The following is a 22,344-nucleotide window of genomic DNA, read 5'->3' as shown; positions in this document are numbered from 1 at the left end:
TACAATTAAGTAGACAATATATAAGAGAATAGTAATTAAACTTTAAAATAAGATTTATTTAAAAGATCATTTATAAAGAGAGCTAATTTTTGTATAACGTAGATCAATCAAACACCAACTACTTCCAAACTGCGTTGTCTGAGTAAAGTAAAGTACGACATTGCGGTACTCATTACCTAAAAATGAAATTCAATTTGATATTGAGAAATTGTTTAAAAATTCATTGGGGGAAAAAAAAAACATAATTAAAAAGACAATTTTACTGCTGTATAAGTTTCCAAAGATACATTGAAGAATCCACCGGCAGATAGGCTGCAAGGTTTACGTGATCTCATAATAATCAGTAAAATATCATTCCTCAAGACTTTACCAATTTTATTTAAGGGCATAGACATCCATGATGATGAATATGCTGCTTCAGCAACGTCCCTACTTTCTTCTGTCAATATATTACAACTAAATGTGAACATCATCAATTGTATCAGTGTACCTGTCATATAAAATATAAAACTGGCGCGTCTAGTTGGAGCTGTATCTGCCTAAAAAAAGTGCATAAACAAATTCAAAATCATACATAATTATTTTTCATATAATACAAAAAATTACAAAAGGTTTCATTATTTTTTATAATATTTTTTCTACTCACTATAAGTATTTCATAGCCCACAAGACATATCAATATACTGAAGAGCAATACCTGACCAAGTATAATAAATGTAAATACGTGATTTAAATCGTCGCAATAATTGATAAGCATTTGATGTTGTTCAATACATTTCTTAAGTTTATTATAAACAAATTGTAATCGATTAATCGAATAAGAATCACAATTGTCGTTGTTATCTATTTTTTTCTCATGATCAATTTTCATTAAACGATGTTGCAAAATACGAAATTGGGCTGCTGTGTGAAGGTTCATGATACATAATAAATTGTCAAAGCAGAAATAACAAATGCCAACGGTATAGAGGGATAATACCTAGAATATGATAAACGGACAAATTTTCGGAGATTATGAAACGATATGTTATAATATATATATATATATATTAATTATTAAAATAAAATACCTGTATTACGAAAGTTGCTTCAAAATACGGTGTCATAGAAAAAGGTAGATCAACCCACATTGTAAATGGAAGTATCCTATCAGATTCGTTTTTACCAATGTTTTCTACAAAACTATACAAAAAGATCTATGATCTATCATCGAATTAATTAATCATCAATAAAAAAACACTTACCAACAATTGGTGTTACAACGTAAGTAAAAACGGTACCCTGAGCGAAGAAAGTGAACGAACAAACAAAGTACGTACATTGTTTTCTACAATCCTTAATGATCGTATTTTCATAGGGCTCGTAATGAGAATTCCAAAAATAATCTTGCATGTATTTGATGAGATATAAAAATTTTCTACGATGAACTGATAATATAAACATTTTACATAAAACCATTACGAGGGTCATAGTATTGCACATGATATAAATCGTCTCCTGTATAACGAACGTTATTAATAATATTAAATTAATATTAGAACAATTTGATTAATCCTTTCGTTGTTACAGGACCATAAAAAAAGGTCCTGTAGTATTAATATCACGATATATATATATATATAAATATTTAACGAAAGGATTAAATGTTTACTAATAATAATGGTAATAATAAACTCACGGAGAAATCGTCTCGGGAATAATAAAAATCTGTTACTTCGACGTAAACTGCGAAAGATACAGCACCAGCAGTGTAATACAATGCAATTCGTCTTAAAAATTGTTCCGATGGATTGGCGGCTAACCAAAAACCGGCAAATTTCATGAAAAAGATGGTCAATATTATCGATATGTCTTGTTCTACATGATCCTCCTGCATGGTGTGTATGTATGAACATGTGCGTGTTAGGATTACTTATTCGACTATACTCGAATCTAAAACGATAGGTGTCTTTTTTGACGTTGACTTGTGACGAATGATTATCATAATAAGTAGCTGTCATTGTTAGTTGTCAGTTTTAGCTTTGATCTATTGTCATCTTTTGTTATCTTTCGTCAGGATTTAATGATACTTGTCATGCTAGAAACTTAGGTCTTCTACGAATACCTCTATCGTGGTCTATAATCTTCATTTTTGGATTTGTACCGATCAAAGACGAGGAGATTTTTGAGGAGATTTTCTTCGATCTGGTAAAAATGATTACGGTCATTTTTAGGTGTCAGTGTTTTTTCTTTTTTTTTTTTTTTTTGTTAGACACGAAATATATCTGATCTGTGAAAGCAGTCACAAGTGTCGAATATTTTAGTATCGAATCTGATTGTCAGTGCAGTCAAACTGTGCAGTATAGTGATGAATTTTCGTGTATTCGTGTATTACAATTAGAAAAATAATTTTAATAGAAATAACAATCGGGAATTTCTATTGACGATGATAGGAGGAAGAAAAACTGTTTTAAAAATATCTGATAAAAATGATAAATCATAGTTAACATTATTTCATACGTAATAATATTCTTTGATTAATAAAATTAATACGAGAAGTAAGTAAATATTTTGTACTTTGAATTTTTAAACAGAAACAAGATTAAGAAATCATCGTTTCACCTTTCGATTCTTCATCTTCGGCAAACTTACGTAACAACGCGAAGTACGATGCCGCAGTACTTAATACCTTAAAATTAATAAATTATATTATTTTTCAATAATATTATAGATAAGTGAGAATAAGAATTTTGTGGATAATAATGACGAAGATTAATTACCGCCATAAATGTTTCAAGGGAAACAGGAAAAAAGCCACCAGCTGTAATGTAACATGGTCGATCAGCTCTAGCCATAATCGTAATGATTCCCATTCGAATATTTTTATATGGTTCGTAAGATAATGTCTGCCAATTAGCATTATATGCAGCGTCACCTACTGCACGACTCTCGATGATTACTTCATTAGCGGCTAATGTTATTACAAATAATTGGAAGAAACAACCATTGATATGGGCTATGAATATTAATTGACGTATTATAATTCCACGTGCCTTTTAATAAAAAGAAAACAAAAGACAAAGGAGACAATTAATCAACGAAGAATAAAACATGATCTATAAAATGAATTATTGCAATAGTTAATATTTGGTAAGTAAAAGAATAAAAAAAAGTAAGTAATTTTTGTTGTTATTCAATTTACCAGGAAAACTTGAAATCCAGCAACACATAATAAAATACCGGACATCAATAATTGACACAATGTTGACATCGTAAATATCTTTTCCAATTGTTCGACATAATCGATAAGCATACGATGATGTTTAACGCATCTTTTGAATTCTTCAAAAGTTTCTCGTGCATCCTCGTCTTGACAAACTTTATCCTGAGTCATATAACACAATACACTTTTATCCAACAATATTTCTAATCGATGTTGAAGTATACGAAATTGTCCGGCTACTGTTAAATTTAACAGACATAAAAAATTGTCGAAACAACAGAAACAAAGTCCCGAATGTATCAACGCGATAATCTGCGAAAATGATATATGACCATTATTAACAAAATAATTCGAATGATTATTATTATTATTATTAATAAATAAATTATCGTTGCGTTACACCTCCATTATAAATGCAATTTCGAAATATGGTGATAAATGTGTGTCCAAACCACCCAACCAAACATTGAAAGGAAGAATTCTGTCTGTCTCATTTTTGCCAATATTTTCTACGAATAAAATCATTCAAATTAAAGGACACAAAAATTGAATACCGAAATAACTAATGACAATAATAATAATAATAATATACCTATTATAGGAGTTAACATGTAAGTATATACAGTACTTTGAACGCAACATGTGAAACAACAAATTAAAATGCTTCCTTTCATATTAACGTCGTTTAATATCTTTTCACCAAATTCGTCATACTCGTTGAACCAAAAATTCTTTTCCGTATATCGTATTAATCTCATCATGTCTTTACGATTACGTAGAAAAATAATTATCTTCATTATAATTACTGCAACTGGCATCGAACTGCAAGCGGTATACGTAATAGCCTACAAAACATTTAATAGAATAATTTAATGTTTAAACGACAATTTAAGATATCAAATAATCTAAGTACTCACGTAAAATTCACCAAAGCTAATATAAAAATCGTAAGCCTCGATCCATAAAGCTAAAGCAATTGCAAAGATGGTATAAGCAAATATTACATTTAATAAACGTTGTTCATTAATCGTATCCGCTGTCCAAAAACCAACAGTTTTCATTAAAAATCGTGCCACGTTAACCGATAAAAATTTAGATTTGTTCTTCATTGTTTCTCACGTGATATACTAACGTCGATGATGATCATTTGAAATCTTGAAGATTCTAACGTGTTCTTTTTTTCTTCTATTGATTATTAATTTAAAGTTGAGTAATAATACATTGGAACAAAATGAGACAGACAGATAGATAAATTTCTTTTCTTTAAGAAAAAAAAAAAAAAACCAACATCTATAAGGAAACATGAAAGGAAACGAAACGGCGAATGGACTTACGATAATCAAATTATTATTTTTATCATATTAATAATTTTTGTGTGTATGATAGGATAGTAATGTTAAAAGTCAATTTATTATATATGATTCTTTTTTTTCTTTTTTTTTTTTTAAGGAAAAGAACAAAGGTTTTTATCGATGAATTGATTATGACAAGAAAAAAAAAGTGAGAAGGACAAAAAATTCTAATGAAAAGTATACTACTTATAAACGGAATACGGGATAAATTATTAAGATCTTTCAACGAGGTAGAAATATAGTTGAAATAAAAAGATAGTCGATATTGGGATTATAGAGTATGAAGAAAAATGACGGCTGAGTGATTGTGGAATAGATCAAAGAATAGGAATAATAATAGTTTCGTGTCTTCTTGAGAACATGGGAGAGAAAGAAAGAGGGTTGTAACGTGGGATAGTTTAACGAATAAAATACACGGATAGAACAGAAAGAATAGTGGAAAACCTTAAAATAACACGGAGAGGGATGATAATGAAAGATACAAAAAAAAAAAAGTAATATAATCGTCGTTTCTTAACGACTTCATAATTAAATTATCAATAGTTGAAAATTGTAAATTCAATTATTAACCCTTTGCACTCCGCTGTCTCACTGTATGAGACATTAAAGATTATTAGTGATTACGGTGAATTAAGTTATTTCAGCACAACTTTTTGAGACATGCATGTTTCCCTGATGTTTTCTCTTAAAATAGCACAAGACATCGAATCAAAATATAGTAAAATAACAAAGATATATAAAAAACAAAATGTCAGAGGGGTTTTGTGTTGGAAGAGAATGCGAGACGGGTGCTCACGACGGTCTGAAAACTTTTTGGCAAAATTTGAGAAGAACGATAAGAAGAATTTGTAAAAGAAAGGTTTTTATGGGAGCATATCTCGCATTTTATAGTAAGATTTATAATGTACAAAGAAATATTATCAAATAATGTCACATTTCAAATTCTATGGAATACGTTCGCTTTCTTTTCAATTGCAATGCTATTACAAACACACATACACACATTCTCTTGGTAAATAAGTTCTTTTGGTGAAAGTTCTTTAGATAAATATGTTCCTTGATGTTTACAGATTAATATAAGTTCAATATCATTAGAATCCATTACTTGGTTCCAAAGTTATACTAAATAATACGAGGGTCTGTACATGTGCCATTTTTCTGCCACGAAATCGCGCGGAGTTGTTGCTGCTACCCAGCGTCGAAAGTTGTGCGGAGTGCAAATGGATTAATTATAATAGCACACGGTATTACATATATAATATTATTGATATTAAATTTGTTTGATGTAAATTAGGGATCCTATAGGAGGGATGCGTCATGTACATTGTTGGGGGACCGGAACTCGATTTTGCGCGCGAATGATTCAAACATTGAAATAATTATGAAATAATGAATTGCATCGAATACAGAAAAAAAAATGAACTATATTTAATGATAATTACAAATTTATATTAAAATAGAATAGGTTAAACGAAAAAATTATTATAAATTCAAGCGGTCCGCCAAAATTTTCAGCCAATGGCACATGAGCTGAATATGAATGGCACATCCCTCCTACAGGATTCCTAATGTAAATTTGATTTATATATTTAAGAAAAAAAACAAAACAAAATAAAACAAAGGAAAAACTTCAATCATTTTCGTCGTCGAATTTTCTCAATAACGCGAAATAAGAAGCCGCTGTGCTCAAAACCTAGAAAATAAACAAGAAACCTTGACAATTAGATCTAATTATAATAATAATAATAAGTTTGATATTTTTTCTAGAGAAAATAAAGTTGTTATAGAATGAAATTTAAATTACCGCCGTAAATGTTTCGAGAGATACAGGAAAGAATCCACCGGCTGTTATGCAACATGGTTTTCTGGAACGGATCATGATCATTATAAGACTGGTTTTGATTTTGGTTAAATTTTTGGGTGGCAAAGATGGCCAATTTGAGGCATAGGCGCCATCGCTCACGGCTTGACTTGCTATCAATATCTCGTTGGCGGTCATAGTTATTATGACGAGTTGAAAGAAGCCTGCATTGATGTGAGCGATGAATATCGTTCGTCTAATTAACGTTCCTTGTGACTATATATTTTTAATGGAGGAAAGTTATTAATTCGATTACAATATATATATATAAAACAAAAGAAAATAATATTTATTTACCAGGAAAACTTGAAATCCAGCAACGCAAAGTAAAATGCTTGATATCAACAGTTGACACATCATAGTGTAACTAAAGATTCGTTCCAATTTTTTCACATAATTGATTAATTCGTTATGCCTTTTAACACAATCCACAAGTTTGTCGTAATTAATTGAAACAGATTGTTTCGAAAAATCCATCAAATCCCAATCAAAAATGTTCTTAAGTTTGTATTGAAGTATTTTGAATTGGCCAGCTGCGTGTATGCTTAGAAGACATAAGAAATTATCGAAAGAGGTAAAACAAAGGGCCGTGTGTATTAAGGCGAGAGTCTGCCAAATGAAAAATGTCCGAGATGTTAGAAAATAAATCCGATCAATAATGAAAATGTAATTGGGTGTATAATAAGTGAAATTACCTCAATCGTAAAAAATACTTCGAAATAAGGAGTCGTTGTTTTTGGTACGTCGATCCATAAATTAAATGGTAGAATTCTATCGCTATCATTTTTTCCCCAATTTTCTTGGACCCATTAATACACACAAAAGAACAATTAATTGCACATACGAAAAAAATAATAATAACGATTTAAAAGAAATTGTTCGAATTTTTTCGTTACCTATGATCGGTGTCAAGGCATAAGTAAAGGCAGTTCCTTGAACAAAGAATGTAAAGGAACACATTAAAAGTATTCCTTTATTGTCGATCTCATTTAATATCTTTTCACCGAAATCGTCATATTTTTGATACCAAAAATTCTCTTGGGTGTATTTAATCAATTTCATCATTTTTTCACGATGCAGGGTAAATATTGTTATTTTAATTAACACTATTATCACTGGCATTGTACTGCACGCTGTATAAATTAACGCCTATAAGACAATATTTATTTGTGTTCGTGTTGTTAGCGAATTTTCACTATATTATCATTGAATGATGAAACTTTTTTTTCTTTTTACATTAATTATAATTGAACTCACGTAAAAATCACCCGAACTGTAATAAAAATCCATAGACTCGATGCCCAAAGCAGTACTGATAGCTAATAAAGTGTACAATAATATTCCATCGAGTATCCATTTTTCTCTAGTAGTCTCAGGATACCAAAAACCAACGATTCTCATAAGAAACTCTGTTATTCTTATTGAAAAATACTTAGATGATTTACTTGCCATAATCTATCCGTTACGATCGTATCGTTTGCACGTGCAACTAAATTACAGATATAGTAAGCATTTAAATGAAAGATGTCAGACGCATCAAACTTGACACTTCCTTGACAAGACCATAATTCTAAGTTCTATAACACCTTTTTCTTCCACACATCAAACGTTTAAGGTAATAAATTATATAATAAAAAAGAAAAGAAAAGAAAAAGGTACGATTTTATAAAATGTCTTTGAAAATCAAACTTGTCTTTCAATAGGTGACATTTTTCATACTTAAAAAGTTCTTCTTTGTTGTATTTAAAATATCAAAGATTCATCTTTAATGGGTGAGAAAATGATTGGACAGAAAATTGATATACATCGTATATCAATTTTATATATCAATATTATCGAAACAAATAATAGGGACTAAAAAAATAAAAAAAAGAACAAAGAAAAGGAGAAAGTAAGTGAGTTTCTCAAAATGGCTAATGTGAGAGAGAAGAAAAGCATTGCGAAAGTGAAATTTAAGAAACTTTGGAAGATTGAAGTAAACTACTATGAGTTCAACTAAAGTTTATAAAACAATGAAGAACTACACGACTGATTTATTGAGAGAAATGAAATTCGAGAAAACGTTCAATGAACATTTACTTGTATAAATATATATTATTTTTTGTTTTAATTAAGAAATTTAATTATTTACAATAGAGTATAAAATTGCTTCGATTAATATATTAATGAATGAAACTATTTTGATTGATACCTCGATAATTAATATTCACCTTTTCTTTCCTACCATCATTCTTCTTTATTGATAAACTTATTATTTAATAATTAATAACACCAAAAAATTTCACGTTGATAATATAGAAATTGATGATACGAACGATCGGTAATAATTCTAGATTTATAAAACAAAATATTTCATAATTATCTTCAGTAACGATTCGAAATATCACTCCGTCGATACAGTAGATATCTCAAATGATCGTTGATTGCAAATATCGTAGACTCCTAAAAAAAAAAAAAGAAAAGAAAAAAATTGTGCATTAATTTATTTTATTTTCAAACTTACCATTCCAATTATTTTCTTCTGTTAACATTTTTCCAACAACTTTAATCATTCTAAGAAAAAGACAGTTGACTTAATGAAAGTATAAACAATAATTGGACAAAACAGTTTAATGTCTAAGTTATAAGAAACCTTTTAATGTTGATTAATAAAGTTTTAAAGTATATTTTCTCTCTCTCTCTCTCTCAGATAACTTTTCTTTATTTCATTTTATTTTGTAATCGTTAAATCTCCATCTAGCCTCATTTCCACGAAAGCACTTTGCATTTTCATAAGCTCCGTCTCATGGATCGATGCCTCCTTCCTGCAGACAAAAGTTTTTGAAACATGACAGACCGAAGGAACGTCAAATTATACGTAGAGAGAGAGAGGTGGTGTGTAGGTAGCTTCGAGCAAGTAAAAGAAAAATTCATGAAAAGGTCAGACTACGACTTCACCTCCACCTTCTACTCTTATCCTTTTTCTTTTTCTTTTTCTGATATTACAACGAGGCAAAGAAAATCTTTGTCTTTTGGTATCGTGAAGTTGAAGAGCATGACCTTTTAAATCATACCATGAAGAATAAGATAAAGAAAAATGTCTTTTTATTCTCAATTTTTCAATTCGTTCTTTTATTATTAAATTTAACGAAACTTCGTTTTAGGTTAATTTGTTTGAAAAATTACCGACGGAGTATGACGAATTTTCGAAAAAAAAAAAAAAAACATTTCTTCTTATTTTCAATTTTTCAATTCGTTCTTTTATTAAATGACCTTTCTTCTTCAGTCATACCACAAGAAGAATAAGGATAAAGAAAAATTCTCTTTATTCTCAATTTTTCAATACGTTGTTTTTATTCAATTCAACGAAACTTCATTTTTCGATGAATTTCTTGAGAAAAAAGTTACCAATCGAGTATAACGAGATTTATTTTTGAATCAACGAAAGAAGAAGAAGAATTTTATGTTAGTGAATTATATTTTTTCTCTTTTTGTTAATGTTCAAAAGTAAACAGGATTAAATAATAATAAGAGATAAAGGTGGAATTGATTCAATGGAAAAAAAAAAAAAATAAAAACAAAACAAAACAAAAAATGAAATGGGGTGACTTTAACGTTAACGACACTCGTACTATTTTTCCGAGCTTTTTTTAAACGAATGGGGGAAAATACCAATCGAGTGGTGTTGAAGTGGACCAGACGAGAGAGAGAGAAAAAAAAATGGAGTGGAACTGGGAGGGAGGAAAATAACAGAAAGAAAGAAAGAATGAAAGAAAGGAAGGAAAGCAAGAAAGAAAGGAAGAAAGAATTAAAAAAAAAAAACAAAATTGTATTAAACGTCGAATTGTTTCGACATTGATTGGGGAACATTCGATACGTCGGTCGGTTGGCAATTTTTGTCATACCAATGATTATTGTTTTCAATACTAAAAAAAAAATAAACACACGAATTTTATATAAATAATTAATTTTAATCAATACTAGGAAAAAGAAAGAAAATCAGAAAAATAGAAGAAAATAAAATTCAAATGAAAAAAAGAGATGACCGAGAGACAATGTTGAATGAATTTTTTTTTTTAATTTTTCAATTTGTCTTGTATGATAAGAAATATATAAAAGGAAGAAAAAAATTTTTGTTAAACAATTTAATAATAAATAATCCAACACATGGAAGAAGATATATAATCATCATATAAACAATTTAATAATAAATAATCCAACACATGGAAGAAGATATATAATCATCGGATAAGAATGGTAAAGGGTCGTAGAATGTGAAAGAAAATAGGTTAGGAAGGTTTTTTTCTTTTTTCTTTTTTTTTTTTTTTTACAGAGTTAGTATCTTTGACGAATCGTCGCATGTGATTGGTGATCCGACTTCGATTGCCGTTGATTGGTGATGATCGTAAAAGGAAAAAACGCTTGGGGTGGCTGTTTTACGAAGAGGGTGAGAATGTTAGAACGAAGAAAGAAAATGGAGGAAGAAGAAATAGAAATAGAAATAGAAGTAGAAGTAGAAGAAGAAGAAGAGGAAGAAGAAGAAGAAGAGGAAAAACTGAAATTCAGCCTTTTTTTTTTTTTAAGAGAGGAAGAAGAGAGACACATTTTTTTTTCCTCTCTTTCACGATCAGAGTTACAGGTGGTTGCTCCTCCTGTTGAGAAGAATAAAGTAAGATGGAGGAGAAAAAATAAATATGAAAAAATTACTAAACGAAAATAAAAAGAAAAAATTAGACCGATGGTTAATTAAATAATCAACTTTGTTTTTTTCTTTTGTTTTTTTTTTAAAGTGTAATATTTTTTGTTCACGTTTAAATAAATTATAAACAAAATGACTACAAGAATAAAGAAAATAAAATGAAAAGAAAATAAAGGACTGGTTATACAGAAATTCGAGAAATTCTTGGAGATATTTTGAAATGAGTTAAAAGCTATAAAAAAATAAAAAACGAAATAAAAAAGAAGAAAAAAGCAGCCCTGGAGCTTTCTCGTTTTCTTTTTCTGATATTGCTTTAATATATAGAATCGGAGGGTTAAGGAGGAAATAAATCGTTTTACGGAAAACCGTGTGCAGTAGGAGAATAAAAGCCAGGAACGTGGTCATTTCGTCTTTGATAATAGTAGTAAAGCTCGTGCTTGGGTCAGACGTAGACGAATGTATGACGCATTTTCAATTATTTTCAAAGAACTTTTACAACTTTTATATGTATATCGTTTGATAAAAGATTATTGTAAAATAAATATTAAGAGTTTAAGGTTATACCTTGTGTAAAATGTTTCTAACATTTTTATTTTTTTTTTATTTTTCTAAAAATATTTGCACAATAGATATAATTGATATTGTTCTTGACATTTTCTTGTTTTTTTTTTTTTTTTAAATAGCATTTAGATTCCACTTTTTTTATTTTACATTACATGTATATACATATGTATTTTTAGAAGATTCCTGAGAATTTTTTGTGTCACACAATGATTACCAACTTGCAAATGAAATTATTGAAAAAGGAACATTTTCTAAGAGAAATTCAATAAAAATCCCTGAAAGCTACGACCCTTTATATTTTCTTTTTTCTCTTTTCCCTACGCTCTTGCAATATTTTTCTATTACATTGTCAAAGCTTTCGTTACACAATTTTGCAATTTGTTCCAAAAAAAGAAGAAAAAAAGAAAAAAGAAAAAAAGAAAAAAGAAAAAAAAGAAACAAGAAGATGAAAGAAACTTCGTATCGCGTGTTTCAACCTATAGAAATAGAAATAATAATCAAAATATATTAAGTACTTTTAATACCGATCTTATATAGATCGGTATTTAATCTTATATAGATTAGATGGTAATAACACGTGCCCTTTTAACATTTTCATTACATAGTATGTACTTTCTTTTCTTTTTCTTTTTTTATACGAGGAAAGAAAAGAGTATTAAAAAATAAAATAATAAATAAGAAACAAAATAGAAAGAAAAAAAGAGAAAGAGAAAACAAGAGAGAGAGGGAGAGAGAGAGAGAGAGAGAGAGATGAGAAAAAAGAATCAAATAACAATAGATGAACAAAAAAAATCAAATAAAACAAGCAAACATCATCCACATCTGATTGGTGAAAACGAGTGAATAAAACGTAAACCAGGCGAATTCTAACAAACTACAAACTATGGTATTATCCCCTGACTCCGTGAGAAGCTTTTTATCGAAAGGGATAGAAACGCGAACGTGGGAGGGGTAGGGGGTGAAGGGGACAGGGAATAGGAAGAGTAAAATGGGTGGTAGTGGTGGTGGTGGTGGTGGTGTTGTGGTAGTAGTAGGTAGGGTGGTGTATCAGTCGTAGGCGTAACAGAAAGAAAGATAGAGAAAGACAAAGACAAAGAGAGAGAGAGAGAGAGCGAGAGATAGAAAGAGAGAGAGAAGTACGAAGCTAGTAGTGACGCCACACGAGAAAACCTAGAACTACATTAGGGGTGGAGGAGAAATGTGTTCGGGTTTAGCCAAGCTTCCAGGTCCCGTCGTTCAGTCGTGCGAGAAGCGAGGGTCGCGCAAGCTCGCGGAAACCCCTACGAATTTGTCCTTGAAGTGAGATTTCGTTTCTCGACGAACGGAAGAGGGGGAACGGTTTAAAACCCCGGTAGTGTTGTCTTTCTTTTATATTCCTTTTCTCTTTCTCTCACTCCCTCTCTCTCTCTCTCTCTCTCTCTCTCATATCTCTTTTCCTTTTCTCCTATTCTTTTCTTTCCTCGTTATTTCATTCTTCGTTATTACTTATCATAATTATAATAATAATAATTATTATTATTTTTGTTGTAATTAGAGTATTGTGAACTACGTGAATAATAGTTGTTTGTGAAACGACGCATTATGATTTCATTCAAATAGATTTTAATCGTGTGAGAGTGTGCGAGAGAGAGAGAGAGAGAGGGAGAGAGGGTGGGAGAGAAAGAAAGCAAAGAAAAATAGGGAGAATATATATAAATAGTGAAAGATAGATAAAAAAAAAGAAATAATAAAATAAAGGAAGGAAGATAGAAAGAAAGAAAGAAAGACATTGGAAAGGATGGCGTCGAGGAGGAACGAAGAAACGAGGCCACGTCCTGCTGCGTGTGCAAGGTATTCGAGGTTAAATGCGGATGGTGACGACGACGGGATTGGCCAGTGATTTCTGATTTGATTAGCAGCTTCATCGAATCAGGTAAAATTTACAATATAAATGTGTGTCTGTGTCTGTCTGTGTCTGAGTTTATTATTACTCACATTCGTATGAAAATCTTTTTTCAAAATATTGTCTTTTTTTCTCTTTTGTATTACGATGAAGAAGGATCACTCACTCATTCGTTTAGAATTTGTTTCTTTATGTCAATGTATGATTAATATTACGGTTATACTACTTGAATACCTGGTACTTAAACATTTTCTCTCTCATAGTTTTATACCTTCATTTTATTTCTTATCGTATGTATGATAATGGTTGAGCACTCATTCGTTTAGAATTTTGTTCTTTACGTCGATGTATGATTAATATTACGGTTATACTACTTGAATATCTGGTACTTAAACATTTTCTCTCTCATAGTTTTATACCTTCATTCTATTTCTTATCGTATGTATTGATAATGGTTGTTGAACGTTTAGGAAGATTAGAAATAATTTCTAATCAATCTTGTTTTTTTTTTTTTTGATGATTTTATATAAATAAATGTAGATTTTTGTTTGTATAATTACAATTTAGAAAGATTCTTGTTGTTTCAATTCTAAGAACACACCACATGTCATTTATTATTTAATTTAAATAATTTGTTTGAACTTTTTCTACTTAATAATATTTGCCAAATCAGATATAGAAAAGCTTATTATTCTATTTGGTAATTATTATATTTTCTATTTTATTCTTTTGTCCTTTTTTTGGGAAGAAGGTGAAGATGGGATTGGGGGAAGATGTTCGTTCAAATTCCACATAGAATTAGTCTCTTTGTTTCTCTTTTGTTTTTCTTCGATTTGAACTATTCGAAATTGATTCTTATCATTGATATCTCGAACCGTTAGTTATATATATATTTGATCCTTGTCAATAGTCGATCGTAACGAAGACAAAAATTTCATTGTCCCTTGGTGATGGTGAAGAAAAAGAAAAAGAAAAAGAACAAGAAAAAGAAGAAGAAGAAGAAGAAGAAGAAGCCTGGTGTCTACTTCGCTTACTTTCTTTGTAGTCTTTTCCTCTGAGGAAAAGAGCAATCAAATTGATCCTCTCTTTAACCGGCGCGTTTCTCTCTCTCTCTTTCTTTTATACCAAAGCCACCCACCCACCCCCCTCACCACCCCTGCCATTTTCAAAGTGAACTCCGCTAACTGTTTTTCATGGCTTTTTTCCTTTTCCTTTTCTTTCTACTATTTCCAACCAGTCATCCTTATTTTTTTGTTTTTTTTTTCTTTCACCCCTACCCTTCCCCACCTTCCAACCCTCTACACCACTCACGACATAGTCGATTTTCACGAACAATGAAATCTCTAATCCCCTTTGATACGTGCGGTGTGATGTTAATTGTAATCAATTGAAAACAAAATAAATAGTTGCGAGTGTAAAGACAAAGACAAAGATTTGGTTAAATCGATTAAACGATTTTTTTGTTGTTTACATTTGTTCAACGATAATCTAAAACAAACCATAACAAAAAACAAAAAAGGAGAAAACAAGAAAATAAATGTAACGCAAAAAATTTGTTCCAATTAACAATTCACACGAATCATCATCAATCAGCAAGAGAAAATATTTTCGTTGAATATATTTTACATATTTTACTTTTTTTTTTATATAAACGTTTTCCGATCATATCTAACTAAGCAAATATTGTTTATTATAATTATTATAATATTTTATTATTATTATTTATATATATATTATATATTTGTATATATTTTATTTATTAAATATATTTAGAGAGAAAGAGGATGCAGTTTCTTTATTGTAAGGTTCCGGTCCGAGAGCAAAGGGGTGTAGCCATAAAGAAAACCTGGTCGTTGATGATTTTTAGGGTGAAGAACAATTAAGGTTTTTGAATTTTTAATTATAATTGTTTATACATCGATAAAATAATAATAATAAATTCATTTCTTCTGAACGATGTTCTTTACAAAAGTAACAACTACGTAATATTATTATTCAAGTATTTCTCGAAGAGATGATAAGGGGTTGTTATAATGATTGTCAAAAAAACACAAAAAAAAAAGAAAAAAAAAAGTGCCACGTGTTGCCGGCAAATTCGAGATACTTTCGAGGTTTTTCGCCGGTATCGATATATTATTTTCATCTCTCTTTCTTTCTTTTTTGTTTTTTTGTTTTATCGATTCGTTGAGGGAGAAAGAAGGACTGTCTATTCCTCCCTTCCCCGATTTCTCTTTCTATCTGCTCGTCTTTTGACGAAAAATGGGCTGAAGTATCGGTTGCGCGCGTGTGCTCACGGCCCCGATAAAAATAGACGATGTCTATCGTCGATGCAACCTATTGAGAGACAAGAGAAACCAACCTATCTTTCTATCTCTTTTTACCATACACACACATACACACAAACACACATATATAAGCGTATACATATGCTCAGTCGTATAATTTCTAACCAATACAATAAATTTCATTTAATTACTAAGATTAATCTGAATTGTATACATGAATTGTTAAAATGATTTCTCATAAAAAAAAAAAAAACACGATTATTATTATTATTTTCACAGACTGCTACAAACTATCTAATAAAAATAATAGTATTTTTAATTAAAAATAAAGAATAATATGCATTTATTTATCATCGATTTATTTTTAAATAATATTTATCTAAAATTGTCTTTCATCAAGAACATTATTATTCTATTGAAACCATACACACATACACAACTTATACATATCATTTAATTTTGAAGATTATATTTAATTTATTTCAAAAATGTTCAAATATTTCGTGTTACAATTATCTCTAATAAATAAAATAAAATAATAATAATTATTAAATTTTACAGATGTTGTACAACAACATATATAGTTTCACACATAGATGATTGTTAACAAACTATTTAACAAAAAGAATAATATTTGGAATATAACAAAAAAAAAAAAAATAATTGAATACACTTAAAAAAACATCGACTTATTTTTTTTAATATATAATTATTTATCAAATTATCTTTAATCAATAAATTATATAACTTTATCGAGATCCACCACCACCACCACCACCACCCACACAATTATTCGACATTTACCAATACATCATCTACGAAGCATATAATTATTCTTTACAAATGAATAATTATCAATCAATATCGATCGATTTTTCGAGTATACTCGAGAATCTGCTCGACCTTTCTTTTCACTTCCATGCTTTGAAAAACCTTGAAAGTAACTATAACATTTGGTTGTTAAGTTAAAGAGGAAAGAAAAATACAAAGAGAGAGGGAGTACGAGAGACAGAGAGATAGAGAGAGAGAAAGAGAGAGAGAGAGAGAGAGTAAGGTTGTAGAAAAAGAAAGAAATAAAGGAAATAAATAAAGATAGAAAGAAAGAAAATGAGAGTTTGAAAAGGGAACGTGTCTTCATTTTTATTTTGACGTAAAACAGCCCCTCGTAGAAGAAGAGGAGGCGTCGCAACCTCGTTTTTGTCTCGCACTTCTTTATCTTCTCTTTCCTACTTATTTTTTTTTAAATATTTTTTTCTCTCTTTCTCTTTCTATTTTCCTCATTTTCTCTCTCTCTCTCTCTCTCTCTCTCTCACCCCTTTCGTGGACCGCGATCGATGAACTTGGAAAGCCAAGCCGAAAGGTAAGTACACACGTCGTCTTTCAAATACGCTCGACTTCAACATTTGGATTGAGGCTTCTCAAGTGATGCTGTGAATTGGATCGATTTTTAAGATGGAATAAATAGGCGTGTAAAAGCTAGGGAGAGAGAGAGAGAGAGATAGAGAGAGAGGGAGAGAGATGAATTTATTGATCAATCATCGAGAACATTTCACACAAATGTGTAAATCTTTTTAAGAAATTAATTTATATATACTATTATTATTATTATTATTTCTTTTTTGTTGTAAATTTTATATATTATTAGAAATGGGTTTACAACTGACGCAAGAATTTCTCTTCCTCCCGTTGTTGTTGAACTTGTTAATTTTATGATCGTTAATGATAGCGATTAGTGGGAATTAAATATAATCAACGATGCTCGCATTTGGTTTGAATTTTCCTATGGAGAAAGTTTGACCTTTCAAATTTTACCAACACCATCATCATACATGATTTATTTATTTATTTTACAAATATAATATTCTTTGATAATAATACGAATATGCTTTTGATTCTAATTAAAATTTTAATTTTTTTTACTTTATTATGGTACACACATTTTTTTTCAGATTCTCGTTTAATTTAATTAAAAAAGAAAAGAAAAGAAGAGAAAAGAAAAGAATAGAATAGAATAGAAAAATGCTTTCATTTTACATTTTTCTATTTGATTTTTCTTCTTTTGGTATTCTCTTTAATTTAATTTATTTATAAAATCAATCAATATACATACATATATGTATATATAAATTGTACTCGAGAGTTCGTGTAATCGAAAATATTGTCATAGAGAGGATGTTTCTCGATAAACCTCCATCTTCTTTTTTTTTATTTATTTTTTTCTTTTTTTATATTTCATTTATCTGTCTACCGCACGTTCGCGTCACGTGAAAATCGAGGAGGATGGAAGCACTTTTTTTCCTCGAGAGCGTTTTTTTTTTCTATTCGATATAACTCGTCGACACGAGTGCTTACTGCTGTCGATTGCTGACCTGAATGATTTAAGGAAGAGTCATAATAATCATCACTGCAGATAATTATCATCAAATATTGATCTTTTCAAATAATATATCGTTTTTTTTCTTTTTTTTTTTTTCAATTGAATGCATAATAGAATACCTGAATAATGTGTGAAAGTATACAAATCAATAGAATTATTGAACTATTTAATAAATCATATTATATTATCATGAATTTGAGTACGAATGATCATAATAATGATCATTGCAATAATTATCATCATTGAATATTAATCTTTCCAAAAAAAGAAATCATTTTATGCAACCTGAATGCATATAAAAGAATATTTAAATAATCTTTGCTTATTACACAAATCAATATAATTATTAAACTATTTAATAAATCATATTATTTGATAATAAATTTTTGAGTACGAATAATAATAGTAATGATCATTGCAATAATTATTATCATTGAATATTAATCTTTCCAAAAAAAAAAAAAGAAATCATTTTATGCAACCTGAATGCATATAAAAGAATATTTAAATAATCATTACTTATTACACAAATCAATAGAATTATTAAACTATTTAATAAATCATATTATACTAGAATGAATTTGAGTACGAATAAAAAAAAACATATTTTTAATTAATACAAAAAAAAAAAATGACATATAAAAACCCCGTAGTAAATAAATAAACATTTGGATTTATTACTGTAAAGAAATGAAATCAAATTTAATCGTGGTTTAAAAAGGATTAATTTTCATTTTTTATTTTCTGCATATCCTATCTTAATTATTTTAATTTGTTTCTTTTTTAAATACATAAAGAATATATATATATATATATATATATATTTTTGTAATCGTAATCCATATGTGAACGTTGATTATGTTAAAAGGAAAAAAAGTCTGAAGGCAAGTTTCTATTATTGTATTGCACGTTTAGTAAGGAAAGTATTGAATCAAACCTCTTTATCAAGGACGACTCAAAAGAAGAACTTACTTTGAGAGTGAAACGTAAAAAAAGAAAAGAAAAAAAAATATAAAAAAAAAAAAAATAAGAAACAGGGACGATTGTGAGAAATCGACAACAGTACGCACAAGTTATACAAAACTTATATATAATCCTGTTACAAAACTCTTTTCTATGGTCAACAAACATGTCTTTGCTAAAGCAACCAACGATTGTTACGAAAGGAATAAAAAAATGAAAAAATAAAAAATAAAAAAGAAAAATAAGAAAATAAAAACGAGGAACCTTTTGAATCTTTCTTTTTTTTTTTTTTTTAATTATTTTCCTTGTTTGTACCTGAACTCTAAGGGCTTCTAGGTTTTTTTTATTTATTATTATTATTATTATTTTCATTTATTGTATTTATTTCATTAGCTGACAGATTATTTTTTATTACACAATGGATCGTTCAACTCTGTGTGATACTTTTATTTATTTATTTATTTATTTATTTATCCACAAATCCGATAACGTCTATATCGTATGGGGAATAAATATATAAATAATAAATATATTATTTCTTTTATTTTTTTAATATATATATATATTTGTGTGTGTGTGTGTACACAAATAACAAGGTGGAAATTCAACGAACAATAAACATTGATCATAAGAATGAATTTTTAACGATTTATCCATTTTTTGTTCATTGATCCCTCTGTTTATTCCTCTTTCCCTCAATCTCTCTCTCTCTCTCTCTCTCTCTCTTTCTTCCCTCTCTTTTTAGTCTGAGGGAAAATTGGCCCTCGAGTTAATTCCCTCGTGGGGGAAAAAAACGTAATTGTCCAGAGAAAATCAATCGTCTTTCAAGCAAAGACTTTTGTTAAACGAATCTTACGAAATTTAACGATTTATACTATTCGTCGTTTAAAGTTATTAAATAAGAAAAATCTTTGCGTGTGTGTGTGTGTGTTTATTATTCTAAAAAGAAAAATATATTTATTAGTCAAAAGAGAAAAAAATGTTGACAAATAATTCTCACAATCAGTCTGTTTTTAAAAAAGAAAATACAAAATGAAATCATAAAGTAGAAAATAAAGTAATTGAAAAAATAATGTAATCATGATTAAAATGTTTATCAATGTAAATAAAACTATAATTGATTAGTAAGAAAAGGAAAAATAAATAAAATGAGGATAAATAATTCTCCCACTGTTTAAAAAATAAATACATAAAGTAAACAATGAATTAATTAAAATAAAAAAAAAAAACAAATGTAATTAATCATGATAAAAATGTTTATCAATTTAAATAATTAAATTAAAAAATTAATTAAAAAAATAAAGTAATTATGATGAAAATGTGTTTATCAATCGAAATAATAAACTATATTGATTAGTAAGAAAAGGAAAGATAAATAAAATGAGGATAAATAATTCTCTCCTGTTCTGTTTCTTAAAAAAAGTTTGTTAGTACCTCAAGCAAACGGACATTCCGATAAATGGAGTCTTAAATGTATTTAACGAACTAACGCTTTGTATTATCTTCTCGAAGTCTAAGTAACTCGAGTAGAGATAGAAATAGGCTTCCGTTGTTAACCCTCGAAGGACTATTCCAAAGTTACTGCTACCTTTAAAAGGAGATTGAAAGAGAGAGAGAGAGAGAAAGAGAGAGAGAGAGAGAGAGAGAGAAATAAATCGATAGATGGATAATAGATAGAGATGGAAGATTCGATGTAGAACAATCGATTGATCCCACCATCATTATCGATGTAGTTAAACATCCGCTTATATCCGTAGAATAAGCTACGGATTGTTAAATTAAAGAGAAGAGACTCATTCTAAACTAACTGAAAGAGAAAGAAAATAGACAAAGAAAGAAAGAAAGAAAAAACAAAAAGAGAGAGAAAAAATAGGGTCAGAAAAACTTTGATAATCTTCAAAACGAAAAAAAGAAAAAAATATCTTCGAGAAATTAGTTTAAAAATGAAAAATAAGAGTATCGCAGTAAGAACAAATTAATTACTTTTTTCTTTTACGACGAATTTCTTCTTAAATTTATTTTCTCTCTTCTTCTTTTTTCTTCTTCTTCTTCTTCTTCTTATTATTATTATTATTATTTTATGTATTCCATTCTAATTGTGGTATTATTTTGTATGTTGTTATAATTTATTAAATATAGTTTAAAATTATAATATAATATTAAATGAATATTTTTATAACGAAATTACAGCAAATTGTGAGCATCTCCTAATAATAAAAAAATTTAATTAAACGATTTTTTTTGCAATTCTTTTTTTTTTTCTTTTTCAAATACACGTAACTTGAAATTTTCTCTTATAGTATATAGGGAGAGAGAGAGAAAACAAAAAGTATCCTATATATAATCCATTATTCATAAATCATAAAATGTTGTATAAAAGTAATTATTAATTTATATATTATCTTACCTTTGTGTACCTTCGAGAGTAAAAACGGAAAATTGAAAAAGAAAATAACAAAAGTTTTTGGATCAAACTTTATTCTCTCTCTCACACACATACAGACATACACACATCCAAACAAACACCATGCATTGTTTTTATCTCAATTTATAATTTTGTTCTTTTAGGGAAGAACATTTTGCATAATAAACCATAACATATATAGCGTGCCAGTGTGTTTGTTTGGGTAAAAAGAATAGAGAAATAAAAAAGGAACAAATAATGAGATCTTCTTCATCGGCATATGGTGTGTTACCATAGCAAGTGGGATAAAAAAAAAAAAAAAAGAAAAAAAGCAGGATATCTCATCGGACCATCCATTAACCTGGTAAAACGCGAATCCAACCGTAAATTAATATAACCGATGGACTTTTATCGGATAATATAGACTTTTTTTACTCTCCACTCACTTCTATCTATCTATCTCTCTCTCTCTCTCTCACTCTCATTTTACGTAGGCGTGGAAAATGGAAAGGCAATATACCTAGTTTTCTCTACTCCCATTTTTTTCTCCCCCTCCCCTTCCTTTTTTTTTACTTCACTTTTTTTACGGCAACTATTAGTTCTATCGCTAATCGAGTTCCAGGTAGTACTTTCTTCTTACCCCTCAACTCAACCCTACCACACACAACCTCTTCCACTCTCTCTCTCTCTCTCTCTTTCTCTATCTTTTTTTTTTGTTTTTTTTTTTGTCTATTTATCTACCTATCTATCTTACTTTCTTCTTAAATTACACTAGC

The 22,344-nt window shown here is 28.9% G+C and overlaps 4 protein-coding genes across 8 annotated transcripts in view; 1 reads left to right on the top strand and 3 right to left on the bottom strand.

Annotated features, from left to right (window-relative positions):
• Window positions 1-4: 4 nt before the first annotated feature.
• LOC107070319 (odorant receptor 13a) lies at window positions 5-2,013 on the bottom strand. Its single transcript, XM_089179491.1, has 5 exons — window positions 1,679-2,013; window positions 1,245-1,497; window positions 1,071-1,174; window positions 647-979; window positions 5-539 (listed from the first exon to the last, which is right to left on the bottom strand). The coding sequence occupies exons 1-5, from the start codon at window positions 1,874-1,876 to the stop codon at window positions 246-248; spliced, it is 1,182 nt and encodes a 393-aa protein (XP_089035617.1). The 5' UTR covers window positions 1,877-2,013; the 3' UTR covers window positions 5-245.
• Window positions 2,014-2,432: 419 nt separating this feature from the next.
• Window positions 2,433-4,331, bottom strand: LOC107070276 (uncharacterized). Its single transcript, XM_089179738.1, has 4 exons — window positions 4,120-4,331; window positions 3,742-4,047; window positions 3,182-3,595; window positions 2,433-3,032 (listed from the first exon to the last, which is right to left on the bottom strand). Exons 1-4 carry the CDS (start codon window positions 4,309-4,311, stop codon window positions 2,676-2,678), a joined length of 1,269 nt encoding a protein of 422 aa, XP_089035864.1. The 5' UTR covers window positions 4,312-4,331; the 3' UTR covers window positions 2,433-2,675.
• A 1,853-nt stretch (window positions 4,332-6,184) lies between these two features.
• On the bottom strand, window positions 6,185-8,415 carry LOC107070318 (4-vinylanisole receptor). Its single transcript, XM_015328397.2, has 6 exons — window positions 7,673-8,415; window positions 7,312-7,564; window positions 7,111-7,214; window positions 6,713-7,024; window positions 6,359-6,631; window positions 6,185-6,247 (listed from the first exon to the last, which is right to left on the bottom strand). The coding sequence occupies exons 1-6, from the start codon at window positions 7,865-7,867 to the stop codon at window positions 6,185-6,187; spliced, it is 1,200 nt and encodes a 399-aa protein (XP_015183883.2). The 5' UTR covers window positions 7,868-8,415.
• A 4,453-nt stretch (window positions 8,416-12,868) lies between these two features.
• Window positions 12,869-22,344, top strand: part of LOC107070307 (uncharacterized) — a 59,498-nt gene continuing 50,022 nt past the window's right edge. For 4 of the 5 annotated variants that reach the window (XR_016179015.1, XM_089179787.1, XM_089179786.1 and 1 more), the window contains exon 1: window positions 12,887-13,569. The gene's annotated coding sequence lies outside the window, so the exon portion shown is untranslated. Of the gene's footprint in view, window positions 13,570-22,344 lie in introns of all 5 variants that reach the window. The other variant, XM_015328376.2, reaches the window with a different exon arrangement.

This window comes from Polistes dominula, unplaced genomic scaffold, assembly GCF_049000335.1.
Source record: "Polistes dominula isolate Pdom_NZ unplaced genomic scaffold, Pdom_raw_medaka contig_27, whole genome shotgun sequence".
Classification (NCBI taxonomy): domain Eukaryota; kingdom Metazoa; phylum Arthropoda; class Insecta; order Hymenoptera; family Vespidae; genus Polistes; species Polistes dominula.
The sequence above is the reverse complement of the archived record's forward strand: the minus strand, read 5'-3'. Positions and strand labels throughout refer to the sequence as shown.